Below are 20865 nucleotides of genomic sequence, written 5' to 3' on the forward strand. Positions count from 1 at the left end.
TGGGTTTTGGTTTAGGTTTTGGGAATTGAGTTTAGGTTATAGGTTTAGGATTAGGTCTAGGTTGAGGTTTAGGGAATTGAGTTTAGGTTATAGGTTTAGGTTTAGGTTTAGGTTGAGGTTTGGGTTTTGGGATTTGAGAATGGGTTCGGGTTTAGGTTATAGGTTTTGGTTTTGGTTTAGGTTATAGGTTTTGGGATTTCGGAATAGTTTTAAGTTTTAAGTGTAAGTTTAGGTTAGGTTATAGGTTAAGGTTTTGGGATTTGAGTTTAGGCTATAGGTTTAGGATTAGGTCTAGGTTGAGGTTTAAGGAATTGAGTTTAGGTTATAGGTTTAGGTTATAGGTTTAAGTTAAGGTTGAGGTTTTGGGTTATAGGTTAAGGTTTTAGGTCATGGGTTTTGGTTTTAGGTTATAGGTTATAGGTATAAGTTAAGGTTTAGGTTTAGGTTTAGGTTATAAGACATAGGTTTAGGGAATTGAGAATAGATTAAGGTTTAGGTTTAGGATATCGGGTTTGGGTTCGGGGTCGGGTTTATGTTTGGGTTTTCAAGTTTAGGTATAGGTTTAGGTTAGGGAGTTAAGATTAGGATTAGGTGTAGGTTTAAGTTTAGGGAATTGAGAATACATTTAGGTTATAGGTTTAGGTTTAGGTTTTAGGTTTTAGGTTAAGGTTATATGTTTAGGTTAAGGTTTAGGTTTAAGTTAAGTTTGAGGTTTAGGTTATAGGTTAAGGTTTTAGGTCATGGGTTTTGGTTTAGGTTATAGGTTATAGGTATATGTTAAGGTATATGTTTCGGTGTTTGATTATGTTTAGGTTATAAGATATAGGTTTAGGGAATTGAGAATAGGTTAAGGTTTAGGTTTAGGATATTGGGTTTGGGTTCGGGATGGGGTTTATGTTTGGGTTTTCAAAATTAGGTATAGGTTTAGGTTAGAGAGTTAAGATTAGGATTAGGTGTAGGTTCAAGTTTAGGTTTTGGTTTAGGTTAAGGGTATGGTCCCTGCAAAGCAAATACAGATATAAATACGGCCATCCGACATAAATGCCAGGCCCCTCCAATGCTGTCCATAAAAAATGGACAGCTTCATCATGGTCATAATAGCGGTTCCCTCTTTCTAGGGAACCCCGCTCTTCCGAATAGCTCCGACGCACATCCGGGTCTGCTCCATTAATTTCGATCAAATACATAAACACGGCCTATCCAAATGGCCAGGCCCCTCCAATGCTGTCCATAGGAAATGGACAGCTTCATCATGGTCATAACAGCAGTTCCCACCTTCCAGGGACCCCCACTCATCCGGATAGCTCCGACGCACATCCGGGTCTGCTCCATTAATTTCGAGCAAATTTAATGGAGCAAATACGTAACCACTTGGTCCCAAATACTTACTTTATAAAAGAAAATCTCCCCTGTTTTCTCAAATTTTCTATTTCGATCTTTTTTAGCTCAAATCCATGTCAATGCATGAGAATCATACATAAACATGGATTTTAAGCAAAATACATGAGGGAAATTACAACATAGATATCATGCACACGATATCACATAATGTACTATTTAATGAACTACACATGTGCATTCTTGACAAGAGACGTACCAGATGCTTGAATCTGAAATATGCAGCTCCAACCCTCCCACATGCAACATCCACCTGAAAGAATGCGCATAACCGTCATGCTTGAGTAATCAATATAAGAATGTACAAGTAAAACTATAAAACCAGAGATACTCACTGCATTTTCAAGATCTCCTCCATAGTTGACGATTCATTCTAAAGCCCTTCTCCCTCCTCCTTTACCCGGGCTTGGGACCGGCAATGCAAGGAGTTGCATTGGCGGAGTTAAAAAAGAGCTTAGGCTCCATTTGGTTTTCAAAAAAAATGTTTTTATAAATACTAATGTGATGACCAAATGGAGCCTAAGACTATAAATACGTTCAAATATAGAGTACAAAATTCATTCAATATTAAAAGAAATAAAAAAAAACAAGTGCCAAATTAGTTCAAAATGCACACAACAAGTTCAAAATTAGTTCAAAATGCACACAACAAGTTTAAATTGAGTTCAAAATGCACACAACACATGTTCAATTATACAGTACCAAATTTGTTCAAATTATTGAATTCTCAAAGCCTCTTTCCCCCATTGCACAAATGATCCTGGACCGGCCTCTCCAAGTGTAGATGCGAACTCATCTTCTTTCCACAAAGGAGCGTGAGGTTGTATAACCTCAGTCAGGACAACAACAAAAGCTCCATCCTCCAACGGCTCGCAATGGACAGTTGCATTTGGATTAACTTCGTGTACTTCACCATGAGCAACTACACCACGTTTTCCAAAACCAAGCAAGTCGCATCTCTTACCGATATATATAATATCCGGCTACATTTACACATAAAATGGCATTGGTATTGTTAGCGTTTATAATATAATTGTAAGCTCATTATAGTAAAAAATTTATACTTGCATACCGACGATGCCTGAGTAGATTTAGCGACTGTTGGTGATGAGAGATTTTGAGTATACTGTCTATCTTTCTGCATATCCACCAATGTTTTCTTCATCTCAACTATTTCTTGAGTTATACCATCTAATTTTTTCTTCACCTGAGATAACTCTTGAGTTACGTTCTCTTTTTCTTTTGTCACATTCTCTACCTTTGAACGAGCAGGGGCTGACTTCTTCAGTCCGACCTTGCTTATTGAGCAACCTAGACCCCGCATTCGCCCTCTATTGTCAGACCCAACCAACTGTAAAACATTGTAAATTAAGTTATTAGGATATTCATAATTACCATAAAACTCTACTAATTTTTAAATTTTATTACTACCTTTGTAAGGGCATCATCCATGCCGGTCATCCTAGAAGCAGGATTGCTACTATAGAGCTCATCTAGTTTTTCCTGTGAAAAAATACAAATGAATGCAATATAATTCAAAGTTATACTTAGGCTTTTCACAAGGGTACTAGTTAGTGGTACGAGGGATACACTTACAGCAAGGTCAGGATATTAGACAACTTTGTCCTTTCTTGTATGGGCTCTTAAGAAGACTTCACATCTACCTATCTCGACATCAGAGGTAAGATTCTTCTCCATCGCCTTTGGCACATTACATATCATTCAAATACACATCATTAATAGATTTAGATGAATGATAATTCAAATTTAAATTTAATTTTAAACTATAATATCTATTTTTAAATACATACCATCTTATGGCGAGTAACAACCATGCTATGCCACCCAAGACACACAAGTCCTTTTAGCTTGGACCGATTGACCGTATTCCTTGCGCTTGCCCTCTTGAATTCTTCGGTGGTACGTTGATCCACGAAGACCCTCCAATCCTTCATAGGGATACTTGGGGGGCAAGACCATCTCTCACAGCAATAGGATCCTTATTTTTAATATATTTTACAGTTAATCTTCTCTTGTAATTTCTCCACGCTTCCTTGATGTGTTTTGTAACGTAATCAAGACTTGCATCCCAACTTTGACCCTCAAACTCATAAAACTGTGACAATCTTTCTGTGACCATATGAATTTGTTCATGAGGCACCTAACGAAAGTCCAGGTATATGATCGGGATATGAGAACGGGTGAGGACACCGACATGTGATGCAAAGTCTCTGTGATCAGAACAGTCCTCATTCGGTTACCTGAATTCATTCGTCTTTAGGACTTTTTTCCTATCAGGTTGCACAAGTAAAGAGACCCCCTAGTAATGCCTCTCTTTCTAGATGAAGAAGAAGCTGACACAATTACATAAAAAGAATAACAATTATATATACACATCATTGATTATCGCTAATATATAAGAAAAAAGAAATTTATATATATAATTAAGGAGAAGTATCTTATTACCTTTGGTATTGGTTGAATCTGTACTCCCAAGCATCTGCGCACCCAATACCTCCGCTTGTGAATCCATGTGCCTATTTATTCCCTAATATGAAAAGATAAGAAAAGATTTTTTTAAAAAAGCTAATAGTTAAGAAATAATTTAGATCACGATAAAGTACAAAAATTCACTATATTATCCAAACCTTGTTTAAACTTCCTCCAATAAATATCATTTTGTTACATGCTTAGAAAATACAAACAAATCGGTAGATTCTCTTCGATCGTTTTCTTTTCTTTGTTTTCTCGACCACAACATTGACATCAGATTCATTGAATATCAATTCATCAACCATTGCTAATGAGGTGAGATCAGTCTGCATCGGCATTACTTACAGCCCTTAATCGTTCCAATAGAACATACGTCTCTTCTTCGACAAAAATTTTTTGAGGAACCTCCAAGACCACATGCCAGATTTTTGGATCTCTGGAGTAGAAAACTTGCGTGGCATGCTCTGCAAGAATGAAGGGCTCGTCACCGACTTTGTCTGAACTGTAAAGACTAGCTAAATCTACTAATCTCAAATTCGCTTCTGCATCAAAAGAAATACCATGATGTGTCACTTTCACCCAATCACACTTAAATAGGACGGGCTTGTACCTTGTTCGGTACTCCAATTGGATAATTCTACGAAGGACTCCGTAGTAAGGTTGATTTTCATCCACTGTATTGATATCCTTAGCACTTGATCGAAAGGTTGTCATACCCTCTGTCCTAACCCCACTGTTTTGGTTCGTTTTATTCTCCTCATAGTCCTTAGTGACAAAGACGAAACCATTAATACAATATTTATTGTATTGCATAGAAAAAGCTAGAGGTCCTCTCACAACATCTTTAAATTCATTATCGTTAGATTCAATGAACTCCGGTTGCCTCTTCAACCAAGATATGAATTCGTCCTCGTTAGGCACCCTGTTGATCCTCTTATAGCATCGCTACAAGAAATCTTTGTGCTTCCTGCGTGATATTCGATAACATTGTTATATTAAAATCGCATAAAGTAAGGAAGATAAATATATACATACATATATATATGAGCTTATTATACATACCATTCCCACTCGTCGTAGCTGGGATGACTCTTCAGTACCCATCTACGAGCTTGTTCGTATTCGATACCCGCTAGGATAACACTTTGACCCGTACCTACTGGACCAACATCGTCATCATTAGAGTCATCATCAACGATATCTTTCAACTTACGTAGTCCTGGAATGACTCTGTTAAACCGTTTTTCCAGCTTCTCCAGTAGGCTTGTTTTCTGTTTTCCTTTATATTGATTGCAGAATATAACTGTCTCCTCTTGGATGTACTGCTCTGCAATACAACCCTCAGGTCGTGTCTTGTTACGGACATAGGCCTTGAATGTCTTCATGAACCTGACAAAGTTAATGATACATTATATATACATGCAAATGTAGATGTTAAGCCGATTTATTCTTATTAAGCTCACAATGTACCTTTCGAATGGATACATCCATCGATAGTATACAGGACCACATATGTGAGCCTCGTAAGCTAAATGGATCGACAAATGCATCATAATGACAAATATCGATGGCGGGCATATAGTCTCAAGCTGACATAACGTCCTAGCCATGCCCCTCTCGAGAGTAAGGAGTGTTTGAAGGTCTACGGTTGTCGAGCACAAGGCATTAAAGAAGGTGCAAAAGCTTGTAATTATAGGACGAATGACCTTTCTATCCCTGAATGCATGCTGGATGAGAACTGGGAGCAGATGTTGCATCAACACATGGTAAGAATGAGACTTCATTCCCTTTAAATCCACGCAATCTTCCTTTACGATGGTCCTCCAATTCGCACTAAAACCGATCGGAACACGCAGCTCATGCAAAGTCTGGATGAAAAGTTTTTTTTCTTCTTTTCTTAGACAGAAAGGACTTTATTTCTGAATCACCTTGCCATTGTTCTTTTTCAGCCATAAACGCTTCTTAATTCCTAATTATTTCAGGTCCCTGCGTGCATTAGCATCATCCTTGGTTTTACCAGGCGTGTTCAACATCAAGGCAATAAGGATTTCACATATATTTTTTTCAATATGCATGACATCAAGGTTATGACGCATGGAAATATCTTTCCAATACTCCAGATCAAATAATATAGACCGTTTGAAGAACCACGGTGATTCAACATTATCCGCTAGCTCTTGTCGGCCTCCATCAATACCCCTTATATTACTCTTCCTAGTCTTCCTCCACTGCATATTCAAGTTCGCGGTTTGTCTTTTAACCTCACTCCCATCCAGACGGATCGGTTGACGTCGTATCTCCACCTTCTTGTTGAACGTGCCAGCACTTGTGTCCTTCCTAGCCTGTTCTGACATTGGCAACCATCGTCTGTGGCCCATATAAACATGTTTCTTTCCATATTGGAGTCGCAAAGAATCTGTGTTAGGACCACATATAGGACAACCATACTTACCCTTTGTCCTACAACCAGAAACGTTACCATATGCTGGAAAGTCATGAATTGTCCAAAGCAGAACAACACGCATGTTGAATTTATTTTCATGGTATGCATCGAACGTCATGACCCCTTCTCGCCATAACTTTTGCAGTTCATCAATCAATGGTTGTAGATAAACATCAATATCCTTTCCTGGTTGTCGCGGTCCCTCAATGAGCAAAGTCAACATAGTAAACTGAGGTTTCATGCAAAGCTTTGGTGGAAGGTTGTACGTCACACACATAACGGGCCATGAACTATGCGACATACTGAAAGTGCCGAACGGGTTAAACCCATCTGTAGCCAAACCCAATCGAACATTGCGAGGCTCAGCTGAAAAATCTGTATACTTGTCATCAAGATTCTTCCATGCAATAGAATCAGCCGGATGCTCCATCTTTTCATGTTGAAATTTTCTGGTTGAGTGCCAAGACATTTCTTTCGCCAACCATGGCACACTGAACATTCTTTGTAGCCTTGGTGTTAATGGAAAATACCTTAACACCTTCCTAGGTATTGTAGATCCTTTTTTCTCAGAACCCATTTCAGTCTTGTACCTAGAAGTTTTACAATTTGGATAAATGGTTTTCATCTCGTTCTCTCTCCAGTATAAGATGCAGTCATTTGGACAAGCATGAATTTTCACATAATCAAAACCCAACTTTGTAATGATCTTCTTCACTTAGTAGGTATTAGTTGGGGCCTTGTTACCGGAAGGTAATACCTTCTTTAGTAGTTGAAGAAGCTCTATAAAGCTTTTTTCACTCCATCTATGATTCACCTTTAATTTGAAAAGTTGTACAATGAAAGTCAACACGGTGAAATCTAGGGCCCCAGGGTATAGCTCAGTCATTGCGTCTCGTAGATTTGCTTCAAACTCATTAGTTTCATTTTCTCCGAAGACGCCTTCAACTATAGGGGTCACGTTGGGCTCATCCTGTACAACTTCATCTAGGTTATTACCACCAAGTTCTTGAACGATCGCGTTGTGAACCTCATTTAAGTTCGAGACACTATGGTATTGTTGGGAACTTGATTCACGTACAGTACACTTAGGTGATACATGTTCCCCATGCATGTTCCAAACCCTATAGCTTGGGTCGAATCCATTTTTCATTAGATGTATTTCCATATCATCATAAGAAACCGAAAAACGTGCACATCTGCAAGTGGTGCATGGACAAGGAATAAATTCTCTACCAGGAAGGTTTTCTTGTGCAAACTTTGAAAAACTTCTGATTCCAAAAAGAAAATGTGGGTCAGGGAAACTTAGTGTCATCCACTCCCTATTCATTACAGCCAAATCTCGATTAACCAATGGGTCCATTTTCAACCTGCACCTTACCAAAAATTAAAGTTGGAAATTAACCTAATGCACCATCCTCCTCAAAAGTTGAAAATGAAGGAAGTGCTATCAGATGATTGGACCCATACAGATATTACCTACCAAATACAATGTATTAAGGAGTTTGCCATCATTGTATTTTTACAAAAAATTAATAATGTAATTAATAAGTATAATATTAAACCACTTGCATAGATGAAAAGTCTCGCATGCAATTCTAATATATCAAGCTAAATGATGGATCGTACCAGTCAAAGACTTCACCACACAAGGGCAATGGAATGCTTACAAAGACCTAGGATGAAGAAACCACACAAATATCAGCTCTATCCAAAATTTCTTCAACCCACATTAAGTTTTAATGGTGAATTACCACAGTTTCCTGTGCATCCAATCCATTCATATAGTATTGGCTCATCATGATGAAAAAAACTATCCAAAAATTGTATTATTCCGAGACTGAAGTGGACCATATGATGTATATTTACAATTTTTAGGTATAATTTTATAAGTGGCCAGACTAGGAGTTGAAATAGCTTGATTTTTTGAATAAAAGCCAAAAATGTTTACCCCTAAGCTTGATTCCTGATGAATGCAATGCAGTGGATTAACATGTTTTATGACACGTGTGGTGGATGAGTCACCAACATTTAACAAATTGGTGTAAATGCACATGCTAGTCTAACACTTCAATCATATTTCTCAATATATATATGAATGCCTATGCCAGTAACATAAAAGACATTGTAAATAAAAAATAAAAATAAAAAATAAAAAACATAGAAATTCAAATTGATGTCACAATCTGACAAACCCAAAAAAAAATAATTCTGGAATTCCTTTCAGGATCTTAAGACAATCCACTGACATCACCATCATTACCTTTAAATCCCATCCAATCCACCCTAATCCCTTTAAAATTGCTTGGGACGTGTTTGGTTCAAGGGATTAAAAGGGATTGGAAAGTTTAATCCCAGGATTGGCCAGGCGTCCCAAACAGACCAAAAATAGCAATCCCGGGATATAGCAATCCCATAGATCTTGCACCAATCTATTGACGCAACTATCATTACCTTGAAATTTGTACAATCTACTCTAATACCATCCAAATCCATCCAATCTGCCCGGCCAAACAGGCCCTAATGGTGGGCATTCAATCACCACAGTTTCCTATGGTGTGGTCCACCTGAGATTTGGCCCTAAAATGAAGTTGAAAAAATGAATGGCCTGCATACATATATTATGGTGGAGCCCACAAAGCATTTTTTGGGCCCGTTTGGCGGGAACGAATTGGCTACTCCCCCTGCCACCAGCCCCGTGGCTGGTGGTCTGTGCTCTATGGGCCCTACCATGATGTATGTTTTTCATCCATTCCGTTTATCCATTTTTAAAGATCATTCTATAGTATTATCGAAAAAATTAGAAGGATATAAATATCAGGTGGTCCACACCCCATGAAAACAATACTGATTGGATATCCACCATTAAAATCCTCCTAAGGCCCACTGTACTGTTTATTTGACATCCAATTTGTTGATTAGGTCATAAAGGACTAGGCGAAGGGAAAAAACAACGATCATCTATATCCAAAACTTTTGTGGCCCCAAAAATTTTTTTTAATGGTCGACGCTGAGTCAACACTGTTTCCTGTAATGCGGTCGCCTTGAGATTGAGATATATCTAATTTTTAGTGTCATGCGATAAAATGATCTCTAAAAATAGATGGATGAAACACATACATCATGGTAGGTCCCACGGAGCACCGACCACCAGCCATTGGCTGGTGTCAGGGGGAGTAGCCAGTCCGTTCCCCCGTTTGGCTGGGTGGATTGAAAGGGATTGAATGGTATTATGGTGGATGGCCTAGATTTCTAGGTATTGATGGTGTTGTCAGTGGATTGTCTTCAGATACATGGGATTGCTATATCCCTGGATTGATATATCCAGTCTGTTTGGCACACCCGGCCAATACTGGGATTAAACCTTCCCATCCCTTCCAATCCCTCGAGCCAAACGCGTCTCAGGCATTGGGATCTGATCACCGACTCTGTTTGGCACGCCCGACCAATCCCAGGATTTAACTTCCAATCCCTTCCAATAACATCCAATCCCTTCCAATCCGACCGGCCAAACGGCCCTTAGATTTCAGAAACAGAAGGGGCAAATCCTTCCAATCCCTTCCAATAACATCCAATCCCTTCCAATCCGACCGGCCAAACGGCCCTTACATTTCAGAAACAGAGAGAGGGGAATGCGGATTGAACCTCTGAAAGATTTGAGAAAGAGATAAAGAGGGAAAAAGAAATATACTCACCGTACGATGCTTCTTCTTCTTCTACTTCATGCAGCGAAATGGGTTTCGGGAGATGCGGAATGCGGCCCTTGAGACAGTGAGAGAGGGTGAGGGAGATCGGGAGATGAAGAGAGGGCAAGGGAACGAGAGAGACTGAGTGCGAGAGAGAGAGAGAGAGAGAGAGAGAGAGAGAGAGAGAGAGAGAGAGAGATGGAGACGGAGATGGGAATGGGTTTCTGTTTGGGAGGGCGGGAGATAATGGCGTTTTTGGAGGGAGAGGGCTTTTTCGACTGGCGCGTGACGGACGGCCCTGAGCTGTTTTAGGATTTTACTTGCGTGGGGCCCACTGTGATGTATTTCATATATCCACTCCATCCAATAAATTTAAATTAATATTTTAAGGATGATAAAAAATTCATTTAAATCAAATCTTTAAGGTGACCACACAACAAATTAACAGTAAACATTTAATTTCTATTATTTCTTATGGTGTGGTCCACCTAGATATTCAATCTCCATAATTTTTGGGCTCATGTAACAAAATTACATATCCGAATTTTTGGACGGCTTAGATCAAATACATATATTCTAGTGGACCTCATGGATCTCCCTGAGCACCATATAGGTTATAGGTTGAGAAGTATGTTTTAGCTACAGAGAACCTAGGATATAGCTACGGATTAAATCCGTAGCTAAAAGTAGTCAGCTTCCATAGCCATTAAATTACAAAGAAAGAAGACTTACTCGATTTGAACAACCTTGAATCTCACCCTTGCTACACCCTTTGATAACCCTAGAACCCTTTTAGAAACCCTTGAAATACTTTTAGGAAGACTTGGAATACTTCAGAAAAGCCCTAGGGACCCCTATTTATAGTTTAGAAAACTCCACTTATGCACCAACTTTGGAAAAGTCCGGAAACCGCCTCAAATTTACGCAGTCCGCGTACAGTCTGTGTAACCTTTGACTAGTCGAGTCAGGCCTTCAACTGGTTGAAGGACCCCTCGACTGGTTGAGCTTATCCCTCGATTGGTCGAGCGTCTCGGAAATCCAAATACATTGCTACTGGACTTCAAGTTATGCTCGACCCCCGAATTTCAGGGCGTTACACGACTAATCGAGCCAATCCCTCGACTAATTGAGCATCATAGACAAAAGATTTAAGACATCTTCTGACAACAATCTCCACCATGTCTTCAATCTTCAATCGTATAACTTTTTGACCTCTTCTCTTATCTTTGCATCACATTATAGTTTCAACAACGCTTCTCGTGCACACTCCATCCTTCTTTTACGCCATTGCCATGCTCAAAGAAGTTGCATAGAATTTAAACTTCTCTGTACGAATGACCTTGGTGAGCATATATGCTAGATTCACGCTGGTGTAAATCTTCTTCAGTGTTACGCCTTCTTTCTTAAGCACCTGTCGAATAAAGTGGTGATGAACATCAATGTGTTTAGTATGTGAGTGATAAATAAAATTTTTAGCCAAATTGATAGCGCTCTCACTATCACAGTTAACCAGCACGGTCTCTTGTTGAAGTCCCAACTGATTTATCATGCCTATTAACCAAACACCTCATTTAAACACTTCTGTTATTGCCATATATTCTGCTTCGGTAGTGGAAAGAGACACCACGGACTGAAGCTTCGATATCCAACTAATTGCTCCACCTGCTAGTACAAACGAGTATCCTAAAATAGACTTTTTATAATCTACACTGCTTACGTGGTCTGAATCCACATATCCTACCAACTTTGCCCCTGTCTTTTCAAAAGTTAAGACGTAGTCTTTTGTACCTCGAATGTATCGAAGTAGCCATTTCACCGCTTCTCAATATTTCTTGCCAGGGTTTGACATATATCTACTCACAACACTGATTGCCTGTGAAATATCTGGTCTCGTACAGATCATGACATGCATTAAACTGCCAACCGCATTCGAATAAGGCACATGAGACATAACCTGCTTTTCCTCATTTGATTTAAGACATTATTTTAAGGAAAGGTTGAAGTGAGTCGCGTGGGGAAGGCTCACCAGCTTTGCATGTTTTGGATTTCCAAAAATCCGTGAATTTTTTTTTTTTAATTAACTTATAATATCACTTAAATGATTAATAGCACTTAATGTTACTCTATACAGGAGTGAAGCCAGTAAAGAACCGCACAAATCCGATTAATCAACCGTAGGGAGCCAACGAATCCGCCCGATCACTTGAGCATCAGGTGTAATGTAACGTCCCACCCAACCAGAACAGTGTCCTAGGGCATCCACGTAGGATTTGCCACAAGACCGTTCGTTTAAGCTACTCGTAATGAGGTATCACAAATAAATTAGACCAAGATTAGCCCAATTGAATGGGTCAGACGGGTCCTGATAGAACCTGGTGCAGGCCTCCAAGCCAGATGGCCGTTTACACTTAGCGACAGCCCGTGCGGGCTATACAGCGACATGGGAAGGTCAAAAAATTATAAAAAAATTCAAGGGAGCATATATCTCATTGAGCTTGGGGACCATCGCGGACCACGGACCCAGTGGACACGCAGAAGTGAAATCTGGCACTTGTCAAATGCAACCCACCAATGCCAGAATTGAAATCTGGCACTGGTAAATAAAACTGAGATTCAGGCATTTCAGCTGTCGGATTTCTTTCAAATTTACGGTAAAGGTCTAATGTATTTTTCTACGCCCGCCCACAAAATCTGGGTCCCGATCGTGGCACGGTGACCGTTGATCGCGAATCAGACCCGTGCGACCAAACCCCATATCTGATCATCCCCAAATTTTGCATGGCCCTTCATCGGGCCATGGAGCACCTATCCTATAAGTTTCATGGTCAGAGGGCCACCAGAACTGCCCCGGTTATCCAAACAAGCTCTATACCGCTCGTTGGTGGACCACTAGTTCCAAAACTATAGAATAATGTCCGTCTCATTGGGCTTGACGTCCATCGCGGGAATCGGACCTGGGTACGGTCCAGAACCGGTCAACTTGAGCCGAAGGACGAGTGCATGAGAAGTGCAAATACCCTAAAGGAAGGAGTTGGAACTTAAGTGAATTGAGTCGTCCACTCTTATGCAAAGTTGAGGATTTCGGACCGTCGGTTTGTGACCAAACTTTACCCATGGAGTAAGGATATTTTCCTGCTCATATCCGTATAGCCGCGGCCCTGATCGACTATCGGTGACCGTTGAACTGACTTCTTATCATATCTATCGATCGGCGCATCGAAATGGCGGGCCGATCACATCCATACGTAGATCATCATTAGGGCTAGCTATCTTACAGCGTATATTGACTTGTACACCCCATAGTGGGCCCTAAAGCTTAGAAAAACCATCTCATAGGTCTAGTATAGTAAAAACCTAGCACTTGGGGCCATTTGCACCAAATCTGGCATTATAAAAGGGCCTCATTTGGGGCACCCCTCTCCCCATACGAATTTGCCCTAGAGAAAAGAAAGAGAGAGAGAAAGAGGAGAAAAGAGGAGAAGAGAGGAGAAAGAGAGAAGGAGAGAAGGAAGAAGGGAGAGAAAGGTGGGCCCAAGGGAGGTGAGATCTAGAAACCCCTCTTCCCTTTGATCAAGAAATCCCACATCCACAAATACAAGTGATTTTCATCCGATTGGGGAAGTAAGCACCCATTCTTTTTGTAATCTTTTGTATGAAATCCTAACATGCAGGTGCATTGTCTTAGGATTCCGGCCGATCAACATCGAGTTTGGCGTTTCTAGGTCGTTTTCCAAGATCTCAACGATCCATAGGTGCGGACTATTATCCTTAGGTGGCCTAGCACCAATTATAGTTGGAGTTTAATGATTTTGTTTGCTTGGTATGTTGTATGGAAAAATCTAAAGGAACCTAGGGATGACATGTTGTTACAATTGTATGATTTGCATGTTTATCTCTCTTTGATGTTAATCTTGTCTCTCTCATGATCTAGTGCATGGATGATTACATGCTCATGTTTGGTTGATTTCTTTTTCTCATATGTGTTGCTTCATATTGTGTATGATTCATTTGCTCTTATGTATTTGATCCCTTGAGGTGTAGGAAGTGCTTAACTTCCTCACCAACCCACACCACACACATACACCTTATTCATGATATTAATAGTTTGCTTGCTAGAGAAATTTGAATTGTATGTTGAGCAACATGAGAACATGGTGTTGAATATGCTTGATGTTACATTGGTAGTTGGCATGCTATGAATCACTATTCTTACCCTTGGGTTGGTCAGGAACATGAGGAGAGCGAAGGTGGTTCCGTTGGTAGGACCACCTTGAGGCTAAACCCATGGGTTTGGACGAGTACGTGTGGGCGGCAGTAGTTAGGCTACATGGGTCGCTTGTACCCGATGTCGTTCCGCCACATACTTGCCTGGGCTCGTGCGGTTTAGTCCACTGGCTGACCCACCTGGTTTGTTAACCTTGTTTGCTCACATATGTATGAAAACTGGAATACCCTACCACCGTTGTAGCCCATCGATAACGAATTGAATATCGATCCACTGTCTCGTGAGCCGGGCATGGTGGAATGGGACACTGTGTCCGAGCTGTCGGCCTACGCTGGGGTGACGCGCCTCCCCGTAGTGACCGCGAGCGACCCCACATTCAGCACCCCCCATGTGCTTGAAGTCGGGGATGGGGGAAACCCGACGGGGTCAAGGATCGCGGGGTCTCGGCCTCACACATTGGGGGGTCTTGGCCTCGCAACTAGTTCAGGGCATTTGATATGTGGGGTGTATCAGATTTTCAAATCTGCTGGATGAATGGACTTAACTAAGAACCCGGTTAACATCATCATTGCATGGCATTAGCTAGGTTGGCGACTCGGCAGTCGAGGTCGCACTGAGGGAGTGTTGTCATACGCGATCGTTAGATGGAGTCGCTCGAGGGAGCGTTGTGGCGAGGGCATACATCATATCATCCTGCATGCATGCGCATTAACAAGACTAGATAGATGTTTATGATTGATTGTTTTTCATTAAATTCTTATTATAATTGATGCTTGTTACAACTTATGGCTAATAGCACCCACTGAGTTGATCACTCACTCCCACTCTGGGACGGTGTTTTAAAACACCAACCAGACCCGTTCATAGATGCAGGTGATACAGATTTCGTGGAGCCTAGCGACGTGAGCCTCGAGGAGGAGGATGAGTTCTCTTACTTCCAGCCGATGTACGGGCCCTCTTCGAACCTGTAGATGGCACGCTGGATCGCTACGTAGAGGGCTTAGTTCTATTCTTTCTGGACATATTATTCTTTTGTGATTTTGTTAGGTGACGACATGTGCGACCCTTTATTTTTTGGTCATGTATATGTGTATATATATACATATGCTAGTTCTCTTTCATTTCAGTCGACAGGTGCATTTGTGCTTCATGTTCCAAGAACTCCAGGCTGTGCATTTAACCCGATTAAATGCATATTAAGAAAAATCGGTTATAAGTGACACCCGGGAACTCGGGAGTCGAGTGTATGCGCGATCCCCGATTTTCAAGGTGTTACACTATCACCAGCTTTGCATGGTCCATCCCATACTTGATCAATACCTTTTCAAAGTATTTTGCTTGTGATAACCAAAGTTTGCTCTTCTTCCTGTCTCTATGAATATCTATGCCGAGGACACTCTTTACAGCCCCTAGATCTTTTATCTTGAATGTTCCTGATAACTGAGTCTTAAGTACATTGATTTCAGATATACTATAACATGCGATCAACATATCATCAACATACAATACTAGGATGATGAATTTGTCATAACTCAGTGTTTTGTAATAGACACAGTGATCATATTCACTCCGAGTAAATTTCTAACTCACTATGAAAGAATCAAATTTTTTATACCACTGCCTAGGTGACTGTTTCAGGCTATATAACGACCTTATTAACCTGTAAAATTTTCTCCCTGCCCCTTTAACGTCGTAATCCTATGGTTGCTTCATGTAGATATGCTCTTCCAACTCTCCAAGCAGGAATGTAGTCTTAACATTCATAAGTTCTAGCTCAAGATCGTGTTTGGTAACTTGCGCCGAATCTGATAGACACCTACTTAACCACCAGCGCGAATATCTCTGTGAAGTCGATTCCTTCTCTTTTAGAATAACCCTTCGCTACCAATCTAACTTTGTATCTATCTTATTTTCTTTTGAATAACCACTTGTATCTGATCGCTTTTCGACCCACTGGAAGCTCCACCAGCTCTCATGTGTGATTTTTGTGCAAATAGTCCATCTCATCGTCTAGAGCCGCCTTTCACTTTTCTGCATCAGGCTCACTGAGAGCTTCTTGAATAGTAGACAGGTCCCCCTTATCTGTAATGAGGGCATATGCAATATTAGAGTCGTCCATGTATCTTGTCGGTAACTTGTGATCATGTGGTGAGTTTCTTCTCACAGGTGGCTGCTCCACCTGATCATGTACCTCTGTCTGCACATCTGTCTCTACCTAAGTATCATCTGTGTCAATTTGAACGTTTACGATTAACTTTTCAGGTTCTTTTTACTTCTCCTGATCATTCTTGCGGAATATGGAGCTTTCATCGAATGTGACGTCACGGCTAGTTATGACCTTGCGTGTGACCTTGTCGAATAACCCATAACCTTTCACACCAATACCATATCCAACAAATATATACTTTTTGCCTCTATGGTCTAACTTATCTCTCTCAACTGACGGTACATTAGAGTAAACCTCACAACCAAATATGCGTAGATTTGAGTAGTCGATTTTCTAACCACTTCATACTTCCTCTGAGATTTTACATTCAATTACCATTGAAGGAGACCGGTTCACCAAATAGCAAGCCATGTTAACGGCCTTTGTCCATAGGTCCTTGCCCAACATAACATTACTTAACATGCATCTGACTCTCTCTAGGAGAGTCCGATTCGTTCGCTCAGCCACACCATTTTGCTCGGGCGTGTGTCACACTATGTTGTGCCTGATGATCTCTTCATCCTTGCAATAATCATTAAACTCAGTGGAAGTAAATTATCCTCCATTGTCAGTACTTAAAACCTTTATTTTTTGCCCTGACTATTTTTTCATTATTGTCTTCTATTGTTTGAATATGTTGAAAACTTCGAATTTATGTTTCATGAAGTAAACCCAAACTTTCCTGAAGTAGTCGTCAATAAATAAAACAACCATGACGACCCTCCATCGAAAATTTTTAGGGATGACCCCCATACGTCAGAGTGTACATAATCAAGCACTCCCTTACATACATATTTTTTAGATTTAAAAGATAATCTAGATTGTTTATCATATATACAATGCTCGCATATATATATATATAAATCAGAATTTTTAAAATCTGGAATCAAACAATGATCAAATAGTACCTTCATGACCCGCTCGCTCATGTAGCCCAAACGAGCATGCCGCATATGTAGAGACATGAAATCTTCAATAGCTGCTATCGCTCCATTTGCTAAAGTGTTCTCAATCAACATGTAATGGTTTCCATGCCTTTGCGCTATCATAACCACGAGTGCCCCTTTTGAAACTTTAAGAACATCATCAATACCAGTGAACTTGCACCCTATAGCCTCAAGTGCACCGAGAGAAATCAGACTTTTCTTCATATCAGGAATATGCCTAACATCAGTTAGGATATGCTCACCCCATCAAACATTTTAATGCTCACCGTACCAATAGCCATAACATTACAGGCATTGATATTGCCCATAAAAACCTGTCCACCATCACATTCCTTATAACTGGTGAACCAACTCCGATGAGGAGTCATGCGATATGATGCTCATGTGTCTAAGATCCACTCATTTGCATGATTGTCGTGCACATATGCGATCATGGACATAGATAAAACTTCACCACCACTTGTCTCTTCATCAGATGTGGCAACATTGACCTCTTCGGAAGAAACTGCTGAATTTTCTTTTTTCGCTTTAGGATTGGTACAATCTTTCTTCATGTGTCTAGACATCCCACAGTTCCAACACTTTATTTTTTCTTTGCCCTTGCCCTTGGATTTGGATCTAGGTCTTGAAGATCATGTATCTCATTCAGAATTCCTGTCTCTCGTAATCAGTGTATCAGAAGATGTCCTCATGTCGTCATTTAGCTTTCTCATGGCCTTCTCTTGAAGGGCTGAGATAACGGCGTTGACACTCAAGGTTTTATTTATGGTGCACATTGTGTCCTTGAATGACTCATACGATGCTGGAAGAGAATTTAGCAACATTCATGCTTGTTCCTCATCTTTGATCACTTCCTCCATATCCAATAATTTGTAAACTAATTTATTAAAGTTGTTGATGTGAGCCTCTTGATTTCCACCCTCTGCCATCTTGAAGTTATACCGCTGCTGTTTCAAGTGTAGGTGATTTTCAAAGAATTTTTTTGCATAGATATCCTCTAACTTCGCCCATAAACTAGCTGCAGTTTTCTCCCTCAAAATACTGTAGAGAACCTCATCCGTGAGACATAAATGAACAGAGGATAAGGCCTTCTTATCAAGAGTATTCCATTCATCATCAGTCATACTAGACTTTCTCACCTCAAGAGCACCATCTTTGCCTTGCTTGGTTAAGGAACTGATCATCTTAATCTTCCATAACTCAACATTATTTTTCTTTAAGTACTTCTCAATATCATACCTAGTATTTTCCATTATTGCTAATCCTGCAGATTCAGATCCGTGCCCCAACGATAGCTCTGATACCACTTGTTGGGATTTGTGCTACGGAATCACACAGATTTGGATCTAGGATAACGATCCAAGAGCACCAAGCAAACACAAGAGAATACAAAGATTTTACGTGAAAAATCCTTTTGGGAAAAAATCATGGCACAAAGCGACAGATCTTCTCTATGGAAATAGAAATTATAAAGAGAGAGGACTTACCCGATTCAAACAACCTCGAATCTCACCCTTGCTACACCCTTTAATAACTCTAGAACCCCTTTAGAAACCCTTGGAATACCTTTAGGAAGCCTTGGAATACTTTAAAAAAGCCTTAGGGATTCCTATTTATAGTTTAGGAAACTTCACTTATGTACCGTCTTTGAAAAAGTCTGAAACTGCCTCAAATTTACGCAGTCCGTGCGCAGTCTGCGTAACCTTTGACTAGTTGAGTCAGGGCTTCGACTGGTCGAGCTTGTCCCTCGACTAGTCAAGCGTCTCGAAAATCCAAATACATTGTTGTTGGACTTTGAGTCGAACGGGCTTCGACCAGTCGAAGAAGCCTTCAACTAGTCGAAGGGACCTTCGACTAGTTGAGCCAGTCCCTCGACTGGTCGAGCATCATGGACAAAAGATTTAAGACATCTTCTGACAACATGATGCATAATTCCTTATGATTATAATCCTAATGTGTGTTCCAAATGGCTTTTATTAACATAGTGTATTATAGCATAATGCATCATTTTAAAAATGTATAATTAGGTACATAACAAGATATCTAAGTGGGCCTAAAATTCTTGAAATTATTGAGGGATCCAGTCAAGTCTGCTTTGGAAGTTTACCCAAAACTCAAGTGAGAAACAAGGTTCTTTCTTTGCCTTTCCATCAAAGCTCATCTTATTGTCAGTTCATGACTTCACTCTCATCTGTTTTACTTATAGGAATGCTAATTTGAGCACATTGCACATGGAATCAAGCAATACTTACGGGATCCTACATTCTACTTATGTTTCTCAGTTTCTTTTATTCAAAGATAAACCAATGCCACCATAGCAATCATTAGTTTGCGAGAATATTTGTATATATACCATGACATATACACAACAAAGTTTATATCAGCACTTTTATAATTATTGAGTATATAATATATACATCATCTCACCCTAATTAAGGTTATTGAGCATTCTACAAAACTATACTCTTTCTCATCTCATGAAGTTCTACCCACATGGCTCAGTTAACTAAAAAAAAGGCTAGTGAGATACCTAGGATGAGCGTGCTCATGCAGTCCTTATCTTATCTTTTGGTTTCTAAATGTAGCACAGCCACATTTGTCATTATTTGGACTACAGAGTTGAAAAGGATTTTCCTGTGATAGAGGTGCATGAGAACAATCAAAAGCTTTCATATATATGGCCCACACAGCAATCATAGGGCCATATATGGTAACAATTGCCTAATGTACACATCACACCACATGCATTGTCCAGTGGAGATGGGATACCCCACCCACTAGGGTGTTCAGACAACAACTTGATGGTTTATTATTTTATAGTGTTAACATCAAAAGGTAAACTTACCTTGGATGGAACAAAATTACTAAATGTATGGAAGAAGTAAAAGTAAAGTGGAGAAAATTATGGGTCTACTAATCAGATAAGCCATTATATATCAGTACCACCATGTAATTGATGGTTTGGCTCAACATTATGTGTGGCCTACCTAATGAGTCAATCAAATTGATTTTCCAGAAGGGTGATCTTCATGGCGGGGTCTACTTTTTTTCATGGCATAGATACCTTGCACAGTTGTCATGCTAGTCGAAAAGTTGATATGTCACAAAAGTTGTAGTGATCTGTTCAGGCATGAAAAATGATTTGCATGGTAAGTCCAATGGTGCATTTAGATGCTTATGGAATTGAAAAATTTCCCACCTGATTAATGGATGGGCTTATCCCTCTCTGCTGGCCCCACCTAATGATTGGGGTGGTAATGGGTCAGGTTTAAACTTGGCACAAAGCCTGACCTTGGCATGAGCATAGTACTACAAGCCTAAGTTCATTGGGAACGGGTTCGACCCAGCCTGAAAATTGATGAAAAAAAAAATCTATTCCAAACGCTGACGAGGGTCTCATATGCATAGAGAAATTGACTCTTACAACCAGAGTTGTCTCTTAGAACCATAATTACAATACGTGGTTTCTG

The 20865-nt window shown here is 40.1% G+C and overlaps 1 protein-coding gene across 1 annotated transcript; it reads right to left on the bottom strand.

The window, feature by feature from the left end:
- Positions 1-2076: 2076 nt before the first annotated feature.
- Positions 2077-2741, bottom strand: LOC131257347 (uncharacterized). The gene is made up of 2 exons (XM_058258242.1): positions 2471-2741; positions 2077-2381 (listed from the first exon to the last, which is right to left on the bottom strand). Exons 1-2 carry the CDS (start codon positions 2720-2722, stop codon positions 2115-2117), a joined length of 519 nt encoding a protein of 172 aa, XP_058114225.1. The 5' UTR covers positions 2723-2741; the 3' UTR covers positions 2077-2114.
- Positions 2742-20865: the final 18124 nt, after the last annotated feature.

Source organism: Magnolia sinica, chromosome 10, assembly GCF_029962835.1.
Source record: "Magnolia sinica isolate HGM2019 chromosome 10, MsV1, whole genome shotgun sequence".
Lineage (NCBI taxonomy): Eukaryota > Viridiplantae > Streptophyta > Magnoliopsida > Magnoliales > Magnoliaceae > Magnolia > Magnolia sinica.

Coding starts and splice junctions, on each gene's coding strand:
- LOC131257347 (XM_058258242.1), bottom strand. CDS start 2,722: ATGCGGGGTCTAGGTTGCTCAATAAGCAAGGTCGGACTGAAGAAGTCA. Junction 2,382..2,470: donor AATCTACTCAGGCATCGTCG/GTATGCAAGTAT, acceptor GTGTAAATGTAG/CCGGATATTATATATATCGG.